A 27,002-nucleotide genomic window follows, 5' to 3' on the forward strand; every position below is an offset into this window, starting at 1 on the left:
TTTTAATTATACAATATAACTCAAAGTCAAATATAAACAGGTTATATAATTATAATAATAATAATTTGTTACATTTATGTAGCGCTTTTCTGGGTACTCAAAGCATTATATCCATTCACTATCATTCACACACTTTTGAGCATCATCTTAAAATAAAAAAGCACATTTCACTAAAAATATTAAATTCACTGTGTCATAGACTAAATAATTTAGGGGATTTTACATGATTTATTCTGGTAGATTCCATGAAACAAATCGAGCCTTAACTAATCAAAAATATATAAGTAAACAGCAGTAAAAAAATGTACAGTGTAATAACAAATGTTGACGTCTTTTGGCAACCAAACTTTGTGTGTCCCTTAGGAACATGCATGGGGTTCTGTATCCTCACTTTCTCCGATGCGATGCGAGCACCCGACTTAGCATCAGTGTACTTTCATTTTGTGTTGCAGCTGTGTAACCCTTTCATGTCAGTTGGCGGGTGCACAGGAGCAGATGGTAAAATAGAAAGCCTTGTGTGCATTTGCCTGCCATTTACAGGAGCTGAAAGGGTGAAGTACCAGTTGCAGCATGTGGAGTGGCACGGTACACCTGCAAGATGTCAGTTACCACAGGTTTCCATGGCTGATGTTACCGGATGGCCATTTGAAGAGTGTGTCTAAGCAAACGGTTGAACCATGCAGACGCAGTCAGTTGAAACACACAAGTCATTTTTTAACTCTGATAGTCTCTGTGCTGTGATGGGGCCAGTTTTCCTGACTGAAACTCCTCACACAAGCCATTTCTCAGCAGAAATTAACATTACATTAACATTAACAACAGTTGGGGACGTCACTACTTATTCTAAGAGATCGGTCTATAGTTAACCAGTTCTTTATTGATAAGGGGGTTTGATAACTGCAGCTTGGATGTTTTTGGGACTTCTCCTAAAGAAAGTGAAAGGTTAATAATGTGGTTCTGAGATTACAGAAAACACTTCTTAGGATCCAGCAAACATGTAGTTAGTTTTGAGGTGTTATTAAATGTTGTTAGCTTTTCCTTTTCTCTTTAACTTTCTTCAAATGGAGGGGTGCAGCACTATTACATAATGATTCGAAGACTATTCATAGTTTCTTCAGAGCTTTTGGGCAAACAGACCATTTGCAATAGATCTGGAGCAATATTAATGAAGTTATTGTGTGATGGAGACACCTTGATGTTGTTTTCCATCACTACTGAAACTAGCACTGAAACTCAGCCTCAACTGTTAAATAGTAGCTGTTGGTACTGTTTTAGTTTTTTAGTTTTTAGATGTTTTTTATTGATAACGTGTGTTATTTCTGCTCTTAACCATATTTATTTGCATATGTCGCACATCCGCTTTGATAAACATCTTTTTAGACGCCAACATCTCTCCTGTGCTTACATCTTGGTGAAATAATAGTTCTGTCCAGTATTGCTGTGCAGATTGAGTGACCCTGGCTAACCACAATATACAAAAATCTGCATATATATATATTTTTGTTCACTAGTTCTGACCCTAGTGAATAATAAATACACTAAAAAGTATTTCAAATACATTTTTTTTTTTTTTTTTTGGTGCTATTTTATGCTAAGTAAATTGGAACAACTCAACAACTCATTTAATGCACAATTTTGTACTTAATGCACATTAGTTATCCGGAAATAGTGCTGAGGTCCAACTAAAGATACACTTAAGTATATTTGATTGTGCTGAAGTGGAACAATTGCAAGTATACTTTAGATACACTTTAAATATCTTGCATTTAAAGGCTAATATTATACAGAGGTCATACTATACTAATAGTGATATTAAGATGCATTGTGCAATAAAGAAGTACTCCAAATAAAGTTTCATTATAATATTTATATCAGTAAGTGTCAAGCGATATGTCATTAAATATGTTAATGGATTTGTAGTATACTTAGTATGAAATAAATGTATTTTAAATGCATTTTGGTATTGTTTTTTTCACTAGGGGAGTCACTTCCAAATGTGATCACCGGGAGTGTTGTAATACGGGGTCAGTTGTAACACTGTCAGTTTGACAAGTCAGAAAAGAGCTGTGGTGATGTCATCAATATCATATACTGTGTGAGAAGAGCTACATTGTACATTTTATGACCAAAAAACTGATTTTCATGAAGGAATTTATTTTATTTTATTTTTTTAATCACGATTATTTTTTGCCTAGCAATCAAGCATAGATACAGTTATTTGACGTGCATAACCTAAAGTAGCCGTTTCTCAAGTTTAATTTGATGCTTTTCATTCAATGCTAACTTCAAACCCACATGCTATAAATGTTAGCTATGTTAAGGCTGATGGGGGGGTGATAGTTGTAACAGTTCATTAAAAATGTTACAACCGACCCCTTATGATGATTCCAGTTATCAATCACATCCCCTGTTAAGACAAAATCATGTATTTTATTGTTAATTGAGGGATTTATGTGGTGAATATGTTTCCATCATAGTTTATGCGCATGCCTTCTTATCGGATAAAAACATTACCTTCGTCATTTTCGCCTTTGTCATTTTTTGTGCACATTTTTTTTAATTTATGCGCATCTCTGCATTTCTATCCAGTGTTTTTTATGTGATATTCTAAAATTCATTTAAAAATAGGTGGATGGGCAACATAGCTTGTGACTGAATGTGCCAGGAATACAGTACACACACACACAGTTGTTTTGTGCTAAATTTAAAGTCCTTAAAGAAATACAACACAGTGTTTTTTGTTCCTTTAAATTGTTCCCTAGACTGATTATTCTTGGAAAATTTAGATATTATGGATCTTATTTCAGCAAATTAGCTTTTATTGTTACATATATCCCCAGCAAGTGTTAAACTCACACCGGTAGTGGGGCAGGTTGTAACAGCAGAACTCTTTGTCTTTAACATTAACTCACATAATCTGTAATGTGTAGTACACATCCACATGAGTTTTATTTGTAGCAGACAAGTGGCTAGCGTGTATTAAATTTTGAGAGATATACCTTAAACAACCACTGAGTTACTGATGCTCAAACAAAAGGTGTTTTTTCTCCCCCATATTATTTTAATACTGTGAAGCTGCTTTGATACAATCTGTATTGTGAAAAGCGCTATACAAATATACTTGATTTGATTTGATTTGATTTGATTTGATCCGATATCTGGGCATCAGACCTGCATCTAAACGCATATATCCGATTCCCCTTGGAATTCCAAGCCACCATAAGGCGAGTGCGAAACCTTTGCCCACAACGATCGCTCTTTAATGCGGTATTATGAAGCATACATGCCTGTATGCACTCGCACTAAAACTCACAACTTTTTTAACTGAGGTGGAAACTTTATAGTTGAGAAATGGCACACACACAGAAACATTTAGGTGCATAGAAAGTGGTTTTCAACCTCTGCCCTGAATTAAAATAAATAAATAAATGAATAAATAAAACAGCTTTGCTATACATTATTGGCTATTTCTGAGCAATTAGGAGATAACTTTGTTGTTTTTGTAACTCTCTCGTAAATCTCTTGTAAATCTCTCTCTCTCTCTCTCTCTCTCTCTCTCTCTCTCTCTCTCTCTCTCTCTCTCTCTCTCTCTCTCTCTCTCTCAGCCATTTGTAGGTTGATTCCTATGAAATGTGTAAACAGTGACTCCATCTAAACATTTCTTGTGTACTGTTTGAGTATCCTGACACAGAATTCGTCAGAAATTACACACACCACCTTTAAGGTATTATTGCTTTATTTACTATTACAGAAATTTGCAGGAACTATAAATGACCAGTAAATGAAGTCTTTTTTTACCATAATTTATTCATGATACGAGAATGTTTTCTCTCTACACAAATTATCATAGTTTATTATGTAAAAAAAATGTGTTTAAAAATCTCAAACTATCAAAGGCTTGAAAAATAAACCAATGCATTTAAAAATCAACCCCAGTATGAAGGACATAAACTGTCATATATACATTTTCTTTTCATTTTCATTCAGGATGTCTTGATACTTTTTAAGCAACCCAGTTTTAAGGAAGATTTGTTCATTTAGTCTACATATTACTAAACTGCTAATAGACTCTGGACTTACACTGAAGACATTTAAAAGCTTTGACATTGTGTTGTTTTCAGAAATCATTTTCATAATTGTAATTTCTGTTTGTTCCCCTTCCGAAAAGACAGGCGGTAAATCAGTATGAATCCCCATACCGGTTTTGCATGGTTTTGTAGCTGGTCAAGCTGATGTACCAGCAGAGCCAAGATGCTGACCAGCAAAACTAAGATGGTTTGACGTAAATCTAGTAGACCTCGCTATAGTGAAGCTAATGAAGCAGCCTGGTGGTACCAGCTTCCCGTGCTGGGGACGAGGGTAGGGTTGCACCAAGCATTGGCAAGTTTTTCTACTTTAAGGTATAATTTAAAAAAAAAATTGTTTACACACCATCATGTCATTCCAAAAAAAAAACTTGAGTGTTGCCTAGTAGGTTACAGTAGGTTACTTAGTAGGTTGTTAATAACTTTTGTTTGACGTAATTTACTGTAAAAATAAAGTTTCCACTGAAATAAGTTGCTTAGGGCCAGATTTACTAAACAGGGCAAATTAGCGTGAGAACGCACTTCCAAAAAAACGCAGATGGGAGTGGAAAGTTCTGCTCGTGATCTACTAACAATGAGCAAATTAAAGAACACAGACACAGTTGGATCATTTCCATAATGACCAACACAATCTACCAAAAGCAGTGCAAATTTCAAGACATGCTTTTTTGCTAGGCTAGATTATTGTAATGCTCTTATGGGTGGTTGCCCTGCACGCTTAATAAACAAACTACAGCTGGTCCAAAATGCGAGTTCTTACCAGAACCAGGAAGTATGACCATATTAGCTCAGTTCTGTCAACACTGCATTGGCTCCCTATTAAACATTGTATACATTTTTAAATATGGCTGATTACTTACAAAGCACTAAATGGTTTAGCTCCTTAGTACATGAGCGAGCTCTTAAAGCATTATAGTCCTTCATGTCTATTGGGATCTCAAAATTCCGGCCAGTTAATAATACCTAGAATATCAAAATCGACTGCTGGCGGTAGATCCTTTTCCTATTTAGCACCAAAACTTTGGAACAGTCTTCCTACCCATTGTCCGGGAAGCAGACACACTCTGTCAGTTCAAAGCTAGACTAAAAACACATCTCTTTGACCTAGCATTCACATAATACATTATAGACTTTTATAATTCAATGTAGGCTGCATAGATCAGGTCAGCCGGAACCGGGAACACTTCCCATAAATCCTGATGTACTCGTTACATCATAAGAAGAAGAATATTAGTCTAATATTAGTCTCTCTGTTTATCCCGAGGTTTACCGCAGTCCGCCGGATCCAGGCTGTATCCAGATCTGATGAAGGACCTGCATCTGGACACGTAGACAACGCAGTCCTGAAGTGTCAACTAGTCTCTCCCCTGTGAAGGCCTCCTTCCCTTCTCTTTACCTCTCTACAGATAAAGCGTTGTCGGGATAATTCCGGTTCGCGTGGCTACGCGGAAGCGATAAAAATTCTGTATTATAAATTAAGGCCAGACAAGTAGTTTGTTGAGGGTTGGTTTGTAGGGAAGGACTACACGCCTGCGCACATATATTCAAACACACATACCTATAGACTGAACTCGTAATACGCAAGTGCACGCCATCAGCGTTCTCACTGGTTCGTGTTTTTGAAGTTTGTGCAGAGATAACTTAAGAGTTTTCTGTTAGAGCGGTGTCGTGTTAGCGGCCCCTAAGTTAATAACTAATGATCATTGCGACCGAAGTGAATCAATCAAAAATAACTTAAGATGGACAATAACTTTATTCTAGAGCTGCTGTAAAGCCAAAACAATCTCTGTTACTTTAATTTCCTATTATCTCTGTAAAGCCACTTTAGAACAATCTACATTGTTAAAAGCGCTATATAAATGAAGATGACTTGACTTGACTTTTGGGTGGTAAATAATGGCGCAAAAAAAACAGTAAATTGACGAGCGCAAACTCTCCTTGTGTCTGAAAGGAAACTACAAATGCATGTGCAATAAGGTCAGCCGAAAAATAACTGTCCACACTTTTTCAGCACTAATTTCTCACTGCCTGTCTTTAGTAAATCCTGACCATAGTTTTTTAACGCCAAAAGAGGGTTTACGCTGGCGCAAGCTGTTAGTAAATCTGGCCCATTATCTTAAAATAACAAAAGTATTTTTATGTAACTAAGTTTCAGAAACTATATATAAAATGATGAAGTAGCAATACATAAAGATTGATCCAAGAAAAACAATAAATGACATTTATTTGTTTAGATTGTGTGGGGGTTTTTGGCATGCAAAACTGAGTGAACCACACAGAGGTGCAGTGCTGTTTAGATCAGGTTTGTGTTGAAGAGCCTCAAGTCATTTATTCACATTATATAACTTAGTGCTCCTTTACGCCACAACTAGGCAAAGTAACTTACACAGGCCTATGGTGCAGCTCGACCCAGAACCCAAAACAATGCTGGTGTTTTCAGCAGGGTGGTTTATCCATATTACTCATATTTTTTGAGCAGATCGCTCTGCCAGTGCCTCTTGCGGTCAGGGAATATTTTTGGTATGCGGATTTTCCTGAAATCCTCGATGCATTTCTTCAGCTCGTCCTCCATCACCTTCTTCTCGTCTTCTTCTGGGTCTTTGCATATCGGTCCACCATTCTCTCTGGTAATGGAGGTGGTGGTGGAGGTCACGGTGTTGGTGACTGTGGGTCGGGGAAGTGTTTTCAGAGACAAAGTGGTGGGGCGTGCGGGACTGAGAGCGAGCAGTGGAGGGGGGCTCGGGTCGCGGGGCAGGGGCAGGACAGGGCTGTCCAGGGGTGGAAGGGGTGGGGGCAGGGGTGGAAGGGATTCTGAAAGAGATTCATTGTCCAGGTCAAGGGCATCATGTGTGTCATCAAGGCTACAGACTTTAGATATATGTGGGTTATATATGATCTCCTCCACTGCTTCCTCAATATCTGGATCACTGAAGCAGGGCGACAGGGATGATTTGCCTCCTGTCAATAGAAAAAAAAAAACTGAAATTAAATTATATTAATTACACATATCTATGTAAATGTATTTGATGATGAATGGAGCAGCAAATATACAGAAGCACTGAAAAATGGCTTTGTGATTTTTTAAGAGTTATACAGTATAAATAACATTTGAATTTTTTTTTTCAAAACAGAGAATACAAAAAGTCCTTTATTATTATTTAGTTAAATTGAAAAGTAATCAAATGGAAAAGTAATTGAAGACTAAAATTTTTTATATTGTTTTTAGTATTATTATTACTTTTTATTAATATTCATAATCAGTAATATTCATAATCAGAAGTATTATATATTTGTGTTATAATTTTTATATACATTTATAATCATTTGTAATGAATTGTATTTTGTGAATCATGGAGGAGAGACTTTGTGAGACTTTGAGTGTGTTGGAGTTAGACTGAAATGTATGTGCAGTGTTTTCACCGAGCATAGCATAAAGAGATACATTGTTAATGGGAACCACATGTTTCTCTGGTGATGTACTGTTTTAGGTACATTATAATCATGTGTTTCACATCATGTGTTTTTCTGATAATGCAGTTTTCTGGTCAACATATATAATAACTGATAGTCTTTGTCTATGGCAGAGAGATGCTAATGGTATAAAAACCAAGCCCTTCTGTCCGAAAATCAGGAAGAGATGGAAAGGCTGCTGAATCAAGACCTTCGTTTTATCCATTGTCTCTTCTTCCTATGTCTTATATAAAATAAATAAGAGATCTCTTGACAAAATCACTGGTGTCTGCTTCCATGAAATCAAACAACAGGGGAAAGCAAGATTTTTAAATCAACAGTAATCAAGAGAACAAAGTATAACAAAATATAAGATTACGCAACATTTCAGTTTATTTTTATTCATAACAATTATATTAAATTTAATTCAACATTTTTTTTAAAAGATACTTTATTTTCAAATATCAGATGTTTATATGAAATTAAAAAAATAAAATAATTTGTATTTAAAAAAGTGGTTAAAAGAAGCTTTTTTTAATTAAGTATTGGTTTTAAAATACTAAAGAATAGACAATAAATGTGCATTACACATTAAACATGAAATCTTTAAAAATTTTCATCATCCGAATGCCATTGTGAATCATTAGCTTTAAAACATACAAAAATATTTGTAATCATGCAATTGTCACGGTTAAGCGGCTGAAGAGAAACGCACAATGAAGAAGGATTTAATTCCAAAAAGCATGAGGGGAACATATAGGGGAACAGAATAGCACACTCTAACACAGGTGACATGAACATTAATACAGGACGAAGACCAGACTCAGACTGAAGGCTTGTATACAAAGCAAACAAGGGAGCAAGCAAGATAATTAACTAGGTCATTGACAAGGCACAGGTGAATGGGATTGACTAATGAAACAGATGAGGAAAACTGGGTCAAACGGAAAACACAGAAGACAAATCCAAAAACAAAGGCAAAACACACATGTAAAAAGCATGTAAAAAGCATGTAAAAAACAGACCACACCACAGATTTAAAGCGAACTGCACTCAAATCATTCCCTGACTTGTTCTAAGTGTGATTCGCTTTAGAGTCCAATGCGGAAATTCTGGCTGGTCTTTTGGACAGGGTAAACAGTTTATCCTCCCAGAGGTCCCTATGCTTTTGATCTACTCCTGTGGAGGCCAGAGGGGCTTCATAGAGAATATTAAATTACATCCATTTTTTTCCTGTTTGCATTTTCAAAGCTTTGCCTCTGCTTTGAAAAAGCATTTGGACACTTATGTCACAAGATGTCTGAAGGTCATTGCTTTAGATACAAAATATCAAAGCTAGTGTCATCTGTCCTCAAATGCTCAAACAAGTTTTTTCTGAACTTCTCTGAATCATTTTTGCAATCACTTTTAATCAGCTGCTGTTTTGGTGATTTTTAGTGGATGCATGAAGTCAGGTATTGTATCCATAGGTTCACTGTTACTATGACATATCACTTTAACTATGAACACTGATGCTTCACAAAAACAATGTGCCATGATACTAGTCTCTATTATATTTATTGATTTTATCATTTTATTTTATATAATTTGTTCGCTTATAGTTATTACCTTTATTTATATAGTGCTTCATGCAATGCAGATTGTCTCAAAGCAGCTTGTGCTTAAAACTTACAGTGATAAACAGGAAAATAATGATCAATGAAGCAAACAGAATTCAATTAAAATCCATGTCAAACCCCAAATTACAGCCTTTGTTGATAGAAGTATCTGTAGTCCATCCTATAGAGACTATAATTGTTCCCCGAATAGTGAGGTCAAAAAATTAATCAACTATAGGATCTAGAAAAAATCTGATCATGATTAAACCAGAAAATCACAAAATAAGTGAACAAAAACTATTTCTAAAGGTTAGTCTCTTAAACATTAAATCACTCACACCTAAGGCAGTTATTGTGAATGAAATGATCACAGATAATAGTTTTTATGTACTGAAACCTGGCTTAAATGACTATATCAGTCTTAGTCTACTCCACCAGGCTATTGTTATTAGCACGAGCCCTGTCTGATTGGTCATGGAGGCGGTGTTGCAACAATCTATAGAGATATTATTGTTACTCAGAAAACAGGACACAGGTTTAATTCATTTGTGCTTGTGCTAAATGTTACACTTTTAGATATAAGAAAAAAATCACTGCTATCTCTTGCTTTGGCTACTGTGTATAGACCTCTAGGGCCCTATGCTGATTTCCTAAAAGACTTTGCGGATTTCCTCTCAAACCTATTTGTCAATGTCGATAAAGTGCTGATTGTCATAGATTTTTAACATTCACATAGATAATGCAAATTATGCACTAGGAGTTGCATTTAAAGATTTTGGCACTATCTTCTCTAGTTCATTAGAAACTGTTGCACCCATCAAATTAAAAAAGTTTAGAGACAAAGGTACTCTGGTACATGGTATTACTCATGCTCTCAATAGAGAAACTCATAACCTAGAGCGCAAATGGAAACAAACTAATTTAGAGGTCTTTAGATAAAAAGGCTCTTAAAGCCTCCAGGGCCGAGCATATCCGCAAAACTCATGGAAAATAACCAAAACAATCCAAGGTATTTATTTAGTCCAATCGCTAGATTGACAAATAAACAGACGTCACTTGAACTGAATATTCCAACACAGTTTAGCAATGACTTTATGAATTTCTTCACTGAGAAAATCGAAAGCATCAGAAATACAATTGTCAATGTAAAACCTTTGACAGCGTTTTAGGATTCAGCTTCTCAAGAACATTTGCAGTGCTTTACAACTACAGGGCAGAAAGAGCTAAATAAACTTATCATCGCATCTAAACCAACAACATTTTTATTAGATCAGTATACTACTGAAAGAGTTGTTACCTGTAGCAGAAGAGCCACTTCTCAACATTATTCACTCGTCTCAATTACCACCCCATTTCAAATCTTGCATTTATGTCTAAAGAAAAAGTGGTGTCTGCTCAACTGTGCTACTTCTTGCAAAAAAAAAAAAAGAAGACATTTATTAAAAAGAATTCAGTCAGGCCCCATTATAGCACAGACACTGTGTTCGTTAAAATGACACTACTTTGATTACTTCTAGCTTCTGGCCAAGGCTGTATCTCAACACTGGCTTTATTTGCTGCGTTCGACACCATAGATCATGACATACTCTTCGACTGATTTCAAAATTAGACTGGTATTCACAGACAGGTGGTTTAGATCATACATATCTGACCGTTAACATTTTGATATTTAAATGGGGAATTATTCAAGTTAACATCAGTAAATTATGGAGTGCTGCAAGTGTCTGTTTTAGGCCCTCTGCTATTTTCAATATACATGCTGCCCCTTAATATATATATTAAAAAAAACATGGAATTAATTTCCACTGTTATGCTGTTGATACTCAGTTAAATATTTCATCACGTCCAGATGAAATCTCCTAAATTGTCCAAGTTGACAGAGTGTGTTAAAGATATAAAATATATTTTATAAATATCTAAGATGACCAGTAATTTTTTTCTATTAAATTCAGGTATTATTTATTGGACCAAAAACCTGTACACAGAATCTCTCAGAATACAATTTGCATTTGAAAGGGTGTACCGTTACTTCATCCTCTACAACAAAAGACCTGAGGCCAGTTGCATAAGCATAGCCATTATGTTAGAACAGTGTCTTAAGATCTGTGACCCACTAGCAGTTAGTCAAGTGTCAGTCAGTCTTACTTTTTCGGTATCAAATTAGGCCAATGTACATTTTTAGTAATTTAAAAAGTTATGAACAGTCCTGTTCATAACAGACTGTTTAACAGTCTTGAACAGTGTTGTTCATGAAAAAAAAAAAAGATGACTACGTTGTATGAGTAGTCTAAGCAGTTTATGCAACCGGCCCCTGGGTGTTATATTAGACAGAAATATTTCATGTTACAAAAACAGCCTTCTTCCACCTCAGAAACATTGCTAAGCTATGGAACATGCTATATGTTTCTGATACAGAAAAGTTAGTTCATGCATTCATGACCTCAAGACTAGATTACTGTAATGCATTACTAGCTGGTTGTCCTGCATCCTCAATAAACAAGCTACAATTAGACCAAAATGCAGCTGCTAGAGTTCTTACTATGTGAAGAAAATATATAGTACTATATAATATAATACAAAAAATATAATGATACTGTATATCATATACAATAGCCCCAATTTTATCATCTCTGGTTACCTATTAAGTTCCGTATCAATTACAAAGTATTACTACTGACCTATAAGGCAGTAAATGGTTTAGCTCCTGTGTATTTAACTGATCTTCTATTGCCCTACAATCCATCATGCTCTTTAAAGTAAAAAAACTCTGGACTTTTGGTAGTACCCAGGATATCTAAGACCACTAAAGGAGGGAGAGCATTTTCACATTTGGCTCCTAAACTCTGGAATAGCCTTCCTGATAATGTTTTGGGCTCAGACTTGCTCTCCCAGTTTAAATCTAGATTCAGGACAGGGTTCCTCAAACTCGGTCCTGGAGGGCCACTGTCCTGCACAGTTTAGCTCCAACCCTGATCAAACACACCTAGCTGTGAGTTTCTAGTGATCCTGAAGACATTGATTAGCTTGCTCAGGTGTGTTTGATCAGTGTTGGAGCTAAACTCTGCAGGACAGCGGCCCTCCAGGACCGAGTTTGAGGAACCCTGCTTTAGCCAATCATTCACATAATGCATCTCATAACCTTGTACTCCAGTTATATCAGACCAAAAGCACTTGACTGTCTATTGCTTGAAATGTTATGAACAGCAGCTACACTATTATTTTACATTTACTGTACATTTCTGACATATGAACATTACTTTGGCAATGAAGACATTTTTGTAATGCATTGTCTGTAAAACTGCTTTGAAACAATGTGTAGTGTTAAAAGTGCTATACAAATAAATGTAAACTGAATTGAATTGAATTCTGATGTAAAGCAGTTCTGAAAAGACAATAGTGGCATTATTAAGTTGATTCAGTTCAGTTCAATAACTGTGTAAATTTCATTTCAAAGAGTTCAATTCAGCTATAAGCAGCTCTACAAAAGACAATAATGTTGTTATTCAGCTTGAGTCAGTTCAATATTTGTCAAGTATGAAACAAAGTCGAATTAGCTATAAACCCAGACAGCAACACAGTGTCGGACCAAATCCGGCCCACATCTGATTCGTGTTGAATCCATATGTACCAGATGTTGCCCTGATCTGGGCCGACACTGTTTTGCTGTCTGGGAAGAAGCTCTGCAGAAAAAGTGGTGTCATCATCCAGCTTTTGTTGAAAAGTGTGCTTGAATAGTAACAATTTATTTCGATAGTCCACTTTAGATACTAACTATAAGTAACTTTGCAACTACATGTCATCTAGCAGTCATCAGAGTATTAGTAGACTGTCTGCTTAATATCTGCTAACAATTTATTTTGATAGTCCCCAACAGACACTCTACTGACTAATTTTGTAACTAACATAACAGTCTACTACAGTCTACTAATACTCTCATGAGAGATTGACATGGACCACCATCTGCCCTGTGTACAGGGAGCTGCTTGATGTAATGGCCAGTGCCATGGACAGGCTCAGTCTGGTCTGGGCATGTGAGAAGCGGGAGGTTGCTCGTGGCCGATTGGATGAACAATTTCTCGTGGGCCCTCCCTCGTGCCCTTGCTGTTTCTCTCAGACCTTCACACTGACGTGGAAAGGTCCTGGAAGAATCCACACTCGGCACGCATTTTTCCCTTCCAACGTTCCAATTATTAAAATGTGGAGGGATTATGCGAGTATTTTTGTGTATGTATGTGAGAATGCCCCCTGCAGAAGAGAAACTAATTTGATATCTCTCGCAGAGTGTGGAATCCTCAATAAGGGCTCCGGTCTTACCATCGAAGCTGTCAGATCACCTCGTGCCTTGCACACTATTGCAGTGTTGCAGACCAAGAAAACCTTAAAGATTGAAATCAGGTCCAGGGATTATCTCCTGAGGTGGTGGCTGACCTACGCAGTACCACAGATTTGGCTCTCCGTGCCACTAAACAGACGACCTCTGCCATCAGGTGCTCGATGGAGAGGCACCTGTGGCTGAATCTGTCAGGGATCAATGAGCAGGAGAAAACCTGATCCTGAAATGCCCCGATCTCGCCCTCTTGGCTTTTCAGCATCTCTGTTGAGACAGAAATATCTTGCAGAGGTTTGAGTCATCACACAAACCCTCCATGTCTTCTTCTTCTATATGGGTGAATTCAGGTTGATTGGGACACTTTTTGCCATTGAGATGACTGGAAAAAAGTGTCCCAATCAACCTGAATTCACCCCTACCTTTGAACCTTCTGAAACTCAGAGACAGGGTCAGAAGGCCAGCGTAGCTGGTCATGCCCCCCTTCCTATGAGTAGGGGGCAGAAGCCCAACAGAAGTGCAGAAGTGAACAAGACCTCAGGGAATTGATTACTCAGAGAGATTCAGAAAGAGGAAAACAGAATGACTACATGTGATGTGATGATCATTTTATCACTTCCACTCCAGCATTGCAGCGGGGAGTGGTTAAATATATTACACTTCCTTGTCAAGCTTGTTGTAATTATATCAACCGTTGCAAATAATTGGCACAGGATTACAGCAGGTGTTTAAAAGAAAATAAATGAAACCGCTCTCTGCTGCTTGTTTCTCCATCAGGTGCAGTGCTGTAAATTTCATGTGAATAGAAAGGATAGTGTGCGCCCCCCCATCCCTGTGGATGGTTGTTGTATTGACTTGAAGCTTGTTGAATGAGAGTAGCTTTGGGTAAAGTTTTGCATGCCACACTCCCATTTACCACACTCTCCGATCATTCAGTTGGAGTTTAAAGTAATGTAAATGCTTCCCTCTAAATAGGTTATCAGGGTATGAGCTGGGCAAATAAGAATTATGAGAACAGAACACTTTGCGTTCCATTCTTATTGCGTCTCATTGCCATGCTTTAGGGCATGCCTGCATGTCTCCTTAAAACAAAAGAGTTGATGATGATTGTCATCTGTCAGTGATTGCCATTTGTGTACACGTGCTCAGACACCGGTCACGCTGAGGGCATTCCCCAGAGCGTCAACACCAGACTCAGCATCTCGTTCCCCTTCTTAGGGAACCGGGTTGCATACGCAACATAAGAAGTTTTTCACTGGCATCCCTCTTCTCGAGTTCACACATACAAATAATCAGATCCAGGGGAGGGCAAATGAGAGTAAATGTGGTCCGAACCCAGAATACTTCCCCGTATCCTTGGCTGGGATAGAAACCAGCTAAGAATTAGGAGTCGTTGTTGCGAAGGGATGCAGAAAAAACTGTTGAGGAACAAAGGTGAGTCAGCTATATAGGCCTCCTCTCATGCTGATTGGGTAGATCATTTGAATGTGCTACTCACAGACTTTGTTTATAAAATAATTTAGGTATTGAAGACAAGTCCATCTTTTACTTAAGTACAGTTAAAAGCAGATAGTCTAAAGCCTGGTTTCATAGACAGGCCTTAGAATAAGCCAGGATTAGGGCTTAGTTCAATTTGGGCATTTAAGTATTTTTATTAATGTACCTTTGAATTTGTTTTTTACTGGTGTACATCTTGAGACAAAACAATGGCACTGACATATTTTAAGATTATGTCAGTGCAAGTTGTTTTCAGTTAAAACAGCTCAAACATTTTAGTCTCAAACTAGCTTAAGCCTTGTCTGTGAAACCGGGGGTAAGACTTTTACCCAACTGATATTGAATTGGTGACTTGTAACTTGTCATTGTGGCTCCTTATGGTATCTCTGTTTTTATTCAAGAATGGTTTTCAGATAATCTTTACACATCTGTGGCTGTGGTGCTGGACTTGCAATTAACTGGTTTGGGCAAAAAAAAGATGGCATTCAGAAATAAACAAGTGTGACATAAGTGTCCAATTAGATTTGGGACAACTTTATGCCTGATATGTATCAAGGCAAAGTGATAGAGTGAGCACAGATCACATGTGTACAGGTGGAAAACAGCTGATCCAGGCTGGGTGATTTTTACATTGGGATTTGCTGGGAAGAGTTCCAAGACAAAATGCTGCCAAATCTTTGTGTCCCCTGATGTTTGTTTGTTATATCAGCGGCACAAAGTGTGAGAACACTCAGCTATGCACAACTTTGAGACAATGCCCCTGGCTTTCACTTGTGTTCAAGCTATGGGATTATTTAATCTGCTTCTAATCACATACATAAACACCCTCATTCAGCCACAGGCTCATCGGCACTGGTACTGCTTACATAACTGAAAAACTACTGTCTCACAGAAAACCTGATAATTCCAGCTCTGGTTGCTTTCTGTCTGCTGTACAAATGAGTGTGTGCAGAAATGAGTGTCCATAGAATGTGGGATGGTGTGTTTTTTGTGAGATTTCGAAGAGTGGGAGAGAAAATTTGTAAGCAGCTCATGCGCTTCTTTGAATCCCTTAATGGATGAATAAATATAGAGCCACTGCTTTCACTCAGCATCTTTTTTTTTTAAATACCACTTTTCAGAGTCACTTAATGGGCACATGTCTGGTGGGGGGTGGTAGTGTTGGTCATTGGTTTTTCAATGGTAGTGACATTATTTCTGGAAAGGGTAAAATGCAGCAATTTAGGAATCTTATGAAACATGCCTGGGTCCAACGGCTTAGACATGCGAGTTGGGGCACAACCTCTGTGCTCAAAGGCATCATTTTGCAAAGCAGGAGCAAGAAAACTGCTGTTCAAAGTGCACAGTTGAAACGCAGAATGCAGCGGATGTGACTCAATGTTGTAACCATGACCATTATGGACCTTATGGTCGTGTAAACAACTATCATTCAACTATCATTCAAAACACAGTTAATCAATTTCTGTCTGAAATGAGGAATGCGGCATAATTGACAAAGTGTAGAGAAAGCAAGATAAGCCAGGCCCAAAATGGGCAAATATACCTAACAGCCTAACTCAATATACAGTAAGGCACCAAATATGTGCCTGTAGTAGTCGCGACACTGTGGTCGCCGATTCCATACAAGAAAGAATTGTGTCCAAAATTCACAGTTGAACTGTTGTTATCTGAAACATGGCACACGGTGGACCTGACAAAGCAAAATCAGTCATGGAGTGACCAATCTCGTGAGCAGAATTGGTAATAATAATAATAATAATTTGTTATTTATATAGCGCATTTCTCGACACTCAAAGCGCTTTACAAATGGAAGGGGGGAATCTCCTCAACCACCACCAATGTGCAGCACCACCTGGATGATAAGACGGCAGCCATATTGCGCCAGAACAACCACCACACAGCGGCTTATTGGTGGAGAGGAGACAATTACATTCTGAAGCCAATCAGAATATATGGGGATGATTAGGAGGCCATGATGATGCACAGAGGCAACTGGGCAAATTTGGCCAGCATGCCGGGGTTAAACCCTGACTCTCTTTCGAAGGACATCCTGGGATTTTTAATGACCACAGAGAGTCAGGACCTCGGTGTAACGTCTATTCTGAGAGACGGTGCTTTTTGACACTATAGTGTCCTCGTCACTATACTGGGGCATTAGGACCCACACAGCACAGGGTGAGCAGCGCCCCCTCCTGGCCTCACTAACACCTCTTAGCAGCAGCAACATAGTTTTCCCAGGAGTCTCCCATCCAGGTACTGACCAGGCTCAACCCTGCTCAGCTTCAGTGAGCAACCAGTCTTGGGCTATAGGGTGATATGGCTGCTGTAGCGTGAAATAGAAAGTTATAAATCAGTCACTGCAAAATTACAGAGACGTATACAAGTTGAAAGATTGAGAGCAAGAGCTGTGTGCTTTACAGGTGTGCACAGTCCGCAGAGAGCAAGAGAGAAGTAGAGACAGTCTGCTCGCTCTTCATAACCTCAAGCTCAACATCGGATCCTTAAAACTCAGAACTAGAGCAATGGCGGATAGTTGATTGCCCTTCTTGCCTCGTAAAGAAGACAAGCCCCCGGTGAAGCACATCAAAGTGCAGGTAGTTCAACCAATCCATTCAAGCACTGCTTGTGCATGCCGAACGCACAAGCATTACACACACACTACCTTGCATGTCCTCACTCGCCAGGACAGAGAGATAAACACTTCCAAAAAGCCACCATTTTCCACTAGTAGGAGAATAATAATTCTGAAACACAATGAATCCAATCTTTCAAAGCAAATAATACACACGCAGATCTTATCAAAAGAAATCTGAGGAGTGATGCCATGAGAATGTCCTTTTTAAGGCACTGTGACTTCTAACTTAAGACGGCAGCATTAGTACCAGCAGCCAATGAATTGGTGTGTTTCTATTTAGGCTTCAGACAATCATCACCAGATGATCTTCACACCTAGTTCCCATCGTATCAGCTATTGATGCAGTGTCAAGTGAACCCATGAAAGCAAACTGCCTTTCCTGGGTTGATTTGGTAAGGTCTATAAGCGGGTTTAAATATATTTTCCTCAACTCTTTTCCAGGCAGTCCATCTGTTGTCTGTGGCACATTTTTACAGCACTATCATCAGCTTGAATGTGTTATAAGAACACGGCTCGGTGTGTCTGTGTGTGCGCTTATGTATGTGTATGCACAGCATGTGAAAAAATGATCATCACAGTCATGCTCAGTTCAAGAAGTTATTTAATATTTAAAAGAATGCTCATTTCTAGACGCAGAAGCTGTAACATACCGTCAATTAACACAGAAAATGATTTGTCCCAAAGTTGTCTCAAGTGTCCCCCCGGTAATATTTGAACAATAAGCACAAGGACACTGGAAAGGACAATTTAAAAAAGAAAATCCACACAGCAATTTCTATACAATTCTATACACACAATTTTCTTTTACAAATTGTATGTGAATATAAATAATGCTTACCCTTTATTTTTAATATATTCAGTCAATATCACCACACCATTATTTTTCCACAAGAAACACTATGGATGTATGAACGCAATGAATCTGTTTTCATGAAACTGTAAAAAACATTTAAACATTTTTATTATGTAGTAACCATTTTACAAAAGCAATGAGGATCTTGAGGCTGTGCCATATGTTGAATATAGTCATGCTGAAGGGTTCTGTCGCATCATGTGCCTAACAACACCTTATAGCTGACTTCCACAATATAGCATGACTCTCACAACGTATGCAGTGAAATGCCATGCCCTGTCGACTAAACTGCATTACTGTAAACACAATTTTGATTGTTTTTTTTTGTTGTTTTTTTGTCAGTTTTAGTCAGTAAACTCTTCAGCAAACATGAAAATATCTCTTTTGCAAATTAATCGTGCAAATGATTACACACACCTTTTTCAAATTGGTTTTTACAATAGCAATTCCATAAATGAAACAATGGAAAAATATTTTATTAACACTTCCATATGCAAACTGTAAACGTTACTGACCGACAAGAAAAATAAAATCTGTGTCTTGAATAGTTGTTATCTTGCGTTCACCCAGTGCTGGTTAAGAGCCTGCATGTGATCTGGCCTTGAGTGGGCTGTGAGATGCTTTTCAAAGAGACCGATGCATATCGTCTCTATGGTTACGGCTCATAATGGCTTTATGATGCAGTCACGTCTCCCCCAGAGGGCACTTTAATGGCTTAATCTCAATATTTGTTCACCATATACAAATACAGTTGATCTCCTAACCTAAAAGCATATTTACCAACTCTACAAGGACCCTCCCTCCACCCTTTATATCTATTTAAGATATCATTTTAAATAGATATAATTTCTTCAATTAAACAAGATCGCTTTTTTCCATTTTAAATGGAGAGGGTCACCATTTCCACTATGAGGAGAATAAAAATGCTGAAACACAATGAATCCAGTAATTCAAAGCAAATTATACACGAGCAGATCTTATTAGAAGAACAGAAATCTCCTCACGGGTGCTGCCATGTTGATATAACATTACTAGCCGTGTCAACTACAAAGTAAGAACATAAAAGTACATTTTAAAATCACACAAGCAAACCAAACAATATAACAACCAAGTCTTGCATCTGCAATTCATCGGTCCAAACAGAATGAATATCAATGGAAAATTGTTCAGGCACGCTGTTCCTGGATGAAAGAAACTGCAGTGACCTACAGCTTCCAAACACAGACTGAGGATAAATGCCTTGGCATAAAGTGATGACCATGACCACAGGGAGAGAGAACTGTAAAACAGCCGGCCTTGAGATAACAGACAACTAACAATACAAAAAGTTAGTCAAGTTTCAATCCTATGATGTCAATCACGGACGGTGTGTTGTGTGAAACGATTAAACAAACTAACAAAACATATACCGCTTCTGATAGCCCAAGGCTGATAGGTCGAAGCTGAAAGCCTCTTGGGCAGTGCTTTAACACAAGTTTGAGAAAGAAATTTGTGTAATTAGTTTGAACAAGTATTGTTCAATGTTGCTACAGTGGGTCTCTCGGCTTAAGACTTTTTTTTTTTTCCTTTTTGATGGACAGTGCAGATAAAACAGACAATAGAGGAAAACTGCGACACTATCGTTGCATCGCTGTACATGTTCCTCCATCTGTGCGATTCTCATCTCCGTTCCCTCAAGTGTTCCTGAACAATGCAGACGTAGGCTTTAATTAATCCCACTGTGTCAATATTTGTCTTTAGATTCTCTTTGAACTTCCTCCCAGAGTCTCTTGTTTATCTGCATTGACAGCTGCCTGTACCGTGACGGATCCTTAACGCATTACGCACACACCAGTCTCAATCTGACTCACGGTGTGTGTGTGTGAGCAACAGAAATGAATCGATCTAAATAGAAAGATGAAAATAAACTGTAATCTAGCTAAAATCCTAAATTGGAAAGCATTTGCAGTCTGCATGTTGGCAAGTAACGCTGTAGTGCACGACTGGCCTGTATAAAGCTGTGAAGTTGCACAAGTCTCACAAAGCATGTAAAGAGGTAAACACCCATCCTTGTAAATCTTCTTGGGTCAGGCGACTGAGGATAGAGCTTCTTGAGATTATTGACTATTAGAGGGCAGATTAAAAGCTCAAGACTCCAGATGGTTGAAGTGATTCCTGTAAGAAATGATAGTTTACCCCGACTCAGATTCTACTCCGAAGTATATTTAAGAAGGAGCTCATCCCAAAATTGGCTTAATTATCATAGACAAGTCAAGTTATATTGTTTCTGCACCATTTGGGTTGATCACATCCTGAGCAAATGGTCATCAATTGTAGAATGGGAATGGGTGTGAGACACAGAGAACAATCTCAGACAATTGGGTGTCAGAACTTCATTAAAGGATTAGTTCACTTCAGAATGAAACTTTCCTAATAATTTACTCAACCCCACATCATCCAAGCTGTTCATGTCTTTCTTTCTTCAGTTGAAAAGAAATTAAGGTTTTTGAGGAAAATAATCCAAGATTTTTCTCCATATAGTGGACTTATATCTAGCCAAACCATCGGTAATTTAAAAAAAAACAAAAAACAAATTGCAAAAAGTATTTAATAAAAGGGTGCCAATATTTGTGGCCAATGTGTTTTGGAGAAAAACATTTATTTCATAATGTGATTTTCCCCCACTTTCAATTCTTTTACTTCAATGAAAGGTTAGATTTTTGCAATTTTTTTAAATAAAAGATCAAAAGGATAAACAATGCAGATTTATTTTTTACAGCCATTCATATTTACCAGGGGTGCCATTAATTCTGACCACAACTGTATATATATATATATAATTTATTTAGTTTTTATTATTATTTCCACAACTTCACACATTTCGTAATCACATTGAAAAGTCATGAGTGTTCCGGTAAAAAAAAAAAGTAGGATAGGGCGAAAAACTCATTTTCTCCTCCAACTTCAAAATCGTCTGACATCGTTGTTTTACCTTTTATTTCTAGATTTTCTTTTTGTAAATGGCGCTTGACTTAGTCTTTGCATGTTCGCTTTATAAACACTAGGTCGGTACTTCCGCCTACATCATGTGACGCATCGTTTTTTGAACAAGACCCTTATTCCTCGGCTGGGATAGTGTAGAGCCTTTGAAGCTGCATTGAAACTTCAATTTGGACCTTCAATTTCTTTTCGACTGAAGAAAGAAAGACTTGAATATCTTGGATTATGTGGAGGTGAGTAAATTATCAGGAAATTTTAATTCTAAAGTGAACTAATCATTTCAAACACAGACCACAGCTGTTACAACAGGAGCAACTTCATTTACATTAGTAAATGAAACAGGATAAACTGTAACAGGATAAAAGGTTTGAGATTTGGATGTTCTGGGTTCATTCTGACACCGGTGAACCCAAGGTGCTTCATGTACTTTGTCACTGCTATGCTGCAATAAACTTCTTTGAGATCTTCAACATCCTCATCCTTTTTTCTTACATTCTCAACATACTTGCTTCTAGTTTGCTCAGGAGTAGAAGCAGTTTCAAATTCATTCAGTCTCCTTTCATATATTCACTTGACTATGGGAACATTCTCCAGGTGTGATGCTTGTCTGAAGCCTGTATTATCGTGAACGTGCACCCACTGAGGTGTTCCTCAACAGGACCTGTCCGTGCCACTACTCCTCAGATTTCTGTTCTTCAGGAATATGGTTAATCTGCCAATGCTTTTTGAAAAGCCTTGGGTTTATTATTTCATAATTGGTTGTTTGTATCATGTTTCCTGTAGCATTTTGTTTTTCCTCGAAGTAGCCTCTCTGGCGCTAGAGGCTGTTCCCTATCCAGCTGTCTGCAGCGATAACGAGACAGCAGAAGAGCACTGAAGCAGTCCGGACTTCCCCTCAAAAACACTCAGGTCTGTGGACTCACTTTGCAGTGCAGTTACACTCTCGCAGGAATGTAGACCTGAGGTCAGCAACTAAGGTTTCCCATGGGTCCAGAGCACCATTCCTGATCAAATGGCCCAGAAATGGAGGACTGGCCCGCTTTGGGGGATTGTGTCAAACTGCAGAAGCGTATTTGCCTTTCCTCCCTCTAGATTCTGTTCTGTCAGTCCCAGAGTCTTTAGAGTTTCGGGCAACAGCAGACTGTGTGTCTCAAATCTTCTCGTCATGCTCCATGCGATGATGCCTTCATAGTAGGGTACAACGGGGCTAAAGGCGCACCGGGGTAAACGGTGCCTTTGATTTTATTTTCCTTTTCTTTTCCTTTCCACTAGATGGCACAAAAACTTGTCGCAGTACTTTCCAAAACATCCGCTTTTCAAGATACATGTGAACATTTGGCTGATCCTTGACCCGATCGCAGACAGCAACGCAAAGTTGATTCTGCGCTAATTTGATCTAATATTTATTGTTTTTTAAAATGTTGTAGATTTAAGTAACAAATAAGAATCGCTAAAATGATTGAATATATTTTGAGACAAAGGTCTTGTTAATGATTTTCAGTTTTGTCCAAGGTAATTAAAGCAACAGTTTTACAAACGGACGAATATGTAAAAGTATGGTATGTGGGGTAAAAGACACCCCTGCTGTCGGGGATAATAGTCACAATAATTAACATGATAATAAACAGCTGGCTGACTTTACCATTTGTTGACATGACATGGTTAGATTCAGATGGTAAATATAGAGATTATCACTATTTATAATAAAACCATCATATTTAAAAAATATGATATTAATCATATTATATAATAAAATATAATTTATTGTGCACCTTCAATGGATCTCCTTCAATGCTTTCAGAATCTTTATTTTTTTAAATAATTTTGTTTCTGTATTTTAAAAATATATTTTGATATTAAAATATTTTAATGTAGATTATATTAATGTATATATTTAATGTACAGTATATTTATTGAACAAAATTGAATTATTTTATTTATCAAAATAAACAGAAAATAGTACCAACTTTGCTGTTTGTGATTGTTTTGAACAATTATTAACTTAGACATGATTAAAAACATATTATTTTACCTATAATAAGTGGTTCCCATCCACGTCCCTGGAGGCCCCCAACACTGCACATTTTGCATGTCTCCTTTGTTTGACACACACATTTCAGATCTTTGAGTCACTGCTAATGAGCTGATGACCTGAATCAGGTGTGATTGATTGAGGACATGCAGAACGTGCAGTGTTGGGGGCCTCCAGGAACGTGGTTGGGAACCACTGACCCAAAGTATTTGTAATAATGTGTGGGGTAGAAGGCCCACCTCATACATTCACAAGATTTTTAAACAAAATAAACCACTTTTATGATTTTCACACAAAATCTGTTTCTCCATCAATGTTCAATACAAACATATATTTGCAATTTTCTGCAATCATACACTATGGGAGTAGAGAAAAGCATTTTCGTAAATTTTTCGTAAGGTGTGTCTTTAGCCCGTTGTACCCTACAGGAGATGTGCCTCGTTTATGTCATTTCAGACAGTCTCCCTAAGACTGGGAGGGGTTTTCCTCGTTCAAGACGGTCTGTGACACATAAGCGTAGAACGATTCTGAATGCCTCATACGTAACAGGCTTACTCTATTCTGCACGCCCTGTGCCCCAACCCACTGATAACGTGTCTGTCGTGACCCTCCTGCAGCGACAGACTCTCCACATTGAAACCCCTTAAGCCAAGAACTGGGGTTGTATCCATTGTAACATGTTTTGGTTCTCGGATCTGTGTCTCTCTTAATGGCGCAACCTTGGAAGATCCTAATCAGAGCAGATCTCCTTTCCCAGGTTGAGTGCACTGTTGGTGGCGTCCCCAGCTGGAAACATGGAAACATTGTTTTGTCTTTAGATTGGCTGTTAATGTGCATGGGGCGATGATTGTTTGTCTTATCTATAGTCAGGCAGCCAGGGTTCCTCATGTAATCGATATGTTTCACAATTTTGTGTACGTTTCACCTCAAATTCTTTAAGATGCTGTTTTCAATGGTTTCGTGGTTTTTCAATGGTTTAGTTACTCAGTCTGAACCTGAGTTCAAATCCACCCACATCCCTCTGCCCCCACAGGCCTTTTTATTGTGTGTTACTTGGTTGTGAACTGTGATATTTTTGCATCATCATTATGAGTATGTGATAGCTGCAATTATTTACTACTGTATCTCAGGAGATGACACCTAAATCCCTTTATTATTGAACTATTTGTCCAGAACTACACACTGCATGAGATCCAAAGAGTGTGAGGTTCTCTGAAAGCCGTTTATTTGGAGACAAGCAACACAGATGAATGCACTACTATGATAGTAATCTTACTGTAACTGGGAACATGCAAATATTGTGAAATGTAAACTATACAGTACATCATCAAGTTAGGATTGATTTCACTTGTGAACCATACCAAAGTTCAGATGAACTGCACCCAAATCAAATAAGATACAATTGCATTGAAAAACAGGCATTTCAGTTTGAGTAGGATCTTATTGGATTCTTAGCTGACACTATTAGGATCCCTATGGATTGTCAGTTCTGATTTATAACAGAAATTGTTATTGCAATTTTTACATTCCTTCAGGAATCTTGTTGCTCAGATCATCTGGTTTGAAAGAATTTGACGAGAAGTGTCTGTACTGGATTACTGCAAATCTGATCAGTTTGAGACACATAGTTGAGATCTCCTTTGAAGGTTTGGGATCATTAGCCCCGTTTGCACTGAGTAGTTATAGGAACTAGCCACCGGGGTGGTTCCCCTAGGGCCATTTTCCTTGTTGCATTCACACCGCCAGTAGGAACTCTGAAGTGATGAAAGCCACGTTTGTTGTTGTGACCTTTATTTTGACGACAGATCCTGAGCACACAGCGCTCCCATTCTCCGTCTTTAGTTTACGATCTGTTTAACAGTCCTTATTAGAAAGAACTGTTATACACAGAAAGTAGACATTATATTAAAAAGTATTAGCGTTTGCCATGTGGTTGATGTCCAGTGTTGCTAGCTGAGCACAAATACATGTTTGGCTTGGTTCTCTCAAAATTGTGTTGGATTTTCTGCTTAGCGTAAAGGTTGAGAGGTCCATCTATCACTGTTTTCCATGTTCCTAGAGTTAGTTTGTGGAGTAAATATATAGGCTATAATCTTTAAATGTTTTACGTGTGCTCGACCAATCAGCCTTCACTTCAGCCTCACTGGTAGTTCCTGGGTTAGACCCTACTCTGAAGTAGCAGCTAATTAAGGGGCTGTTTACACAACACTGATTTTTTACTAAAAACGTTAAACTTTTTATGCGTTTTGGCCGTTCTTTTACACGACAACAGCGTTTTGGGTGCCTGAAAATGCAAACTTTTGAAAACGGTCTCCATGTAAACCACAAAAACGAGAGTCTCTGAAAACGATGATGTCATGCACATGCGTATTATATACTGTATGTTCAGTCTATAGTGTCTATAGCATCGCCATCTAATGGCCTGGCAGCAGAATACATGGTTTTTAGTCGTTTTCGCGGATCCGTGTGAATGGGGATCGTTTGGCAATGGTGTTGTCTGTACGCGGAAAACTCAAAGGAAAAACGTTTTAAGCATATCGTTGTTATGTAAATGTACCCTTAGATCCCCCAAAAGGCGTTCCTTGAATTAAAGCAACACCAAGTAACTTTTGCTCTCGGGGTCCCCCTACAGTTGGGAAACAGTATTGTCTTTTACTACTGTTGTAAAATATCTGTCATTGTTACACCAGGGGATACACGTGCATTTGTTGACAAGCCGATACCCTCGAACTCTGCAGAAGCAGTTCTCACGTCTAGGGCAGACTGCTTGCGTTGCGTGTGAAATGTCTTCATCCCAAGTACAGTGGCATATATTTCAGCATGTCATATGAATATAATTTCATGGGTTTTATTTTTTTTCAAACGCCAAAAGATCGCGTAGCTCACGTTTACAAGCCACATTATAGTAGCCTATTGGCTACTGTTTTACAGAATGCTAATTCAATTCAATGTTTGTGTGGTAGGTAATAGCCATATATCGTCAATATTATAATATCAAGCTACCATAGATGAATCTGCAAAGTTGAAAAATTGATTTGCATTATAGCCTGAGGCAAGAAACTTTCACCAGAAAAATAAATAAACAAACATGACTATCAGCCTGCAGTCATAGGCTAGCCTAAAAGATGATCATCTATTATTTAGGCCCAAACCCAATTCTATTTTATACCCCTTCGCCTACCCCTAACCCTTCGCCTACCCCTTACCCTTGCCCCTTGAAACAGAGTGGCAAGGCGTAGGGGTGAAAATATTCCCCTAAGAAATGGGACACCACTACTACACCATTACACGTCATTATACGTCGTTGCTAGCGCCTACGTCACAGGAGATGCGCCAATGTTTATCACAAACTTCCAAGATGCCGTCGGCTGTAGTCTTGCGTGAGTTACAGCTATTTTTTTGCATTTTTCTTCTGAAGTTCGCAAAAAACAACGAAGATGACGATATCTTCAACGCCTAATGCTGCGTTCACCCCAAACGTGAATAGAGCGTCTGGCGCGAGTGATTTCAATGTTAAGACGCGTTTACGCGCGTCTGGATGTCTTG

At 38.1% G+C, this 27,002-nt stretch overlaps 1 protein-coding gene across 1 annotated transcript in view; it reads right to left on the reverse strand.

Moving 5' to 3' along the window:
- Positions 1–3,718: 3,718 nt before the first annotated feature.
- The window catches only part of kctd12b (potassium channel tetramerisation domain containing 12b), a 30,647-nt gene continuing 7,363 nt past the window's right edge, over positions 3,719–27,002 (reverse strand). The window contains exon 3 of the mRNA XM_084133737.1: positions 3,719–7,043. Within this exon, the coding sequence (XP_083989863.1) occupies positions 6,544–7,043 (500 nt within the window). The 3' untranslated portion in view covers positions 3,719–6,543. The remainder of the gene's footprint in view (positions 7,044–27,002) is intronic.

This window comes from Abramis brama, assembly GCF_963993115.1.
Source record: "Abramis brama genome assembly, chromosome: 13".
In the NCBI taxonomy this organism is placed as follows: Eukaryota; Metazoa; Chordata; class Actinopteri; order Cypriniformes; family Leuciscidae; genus Abramis; species Abramis brama.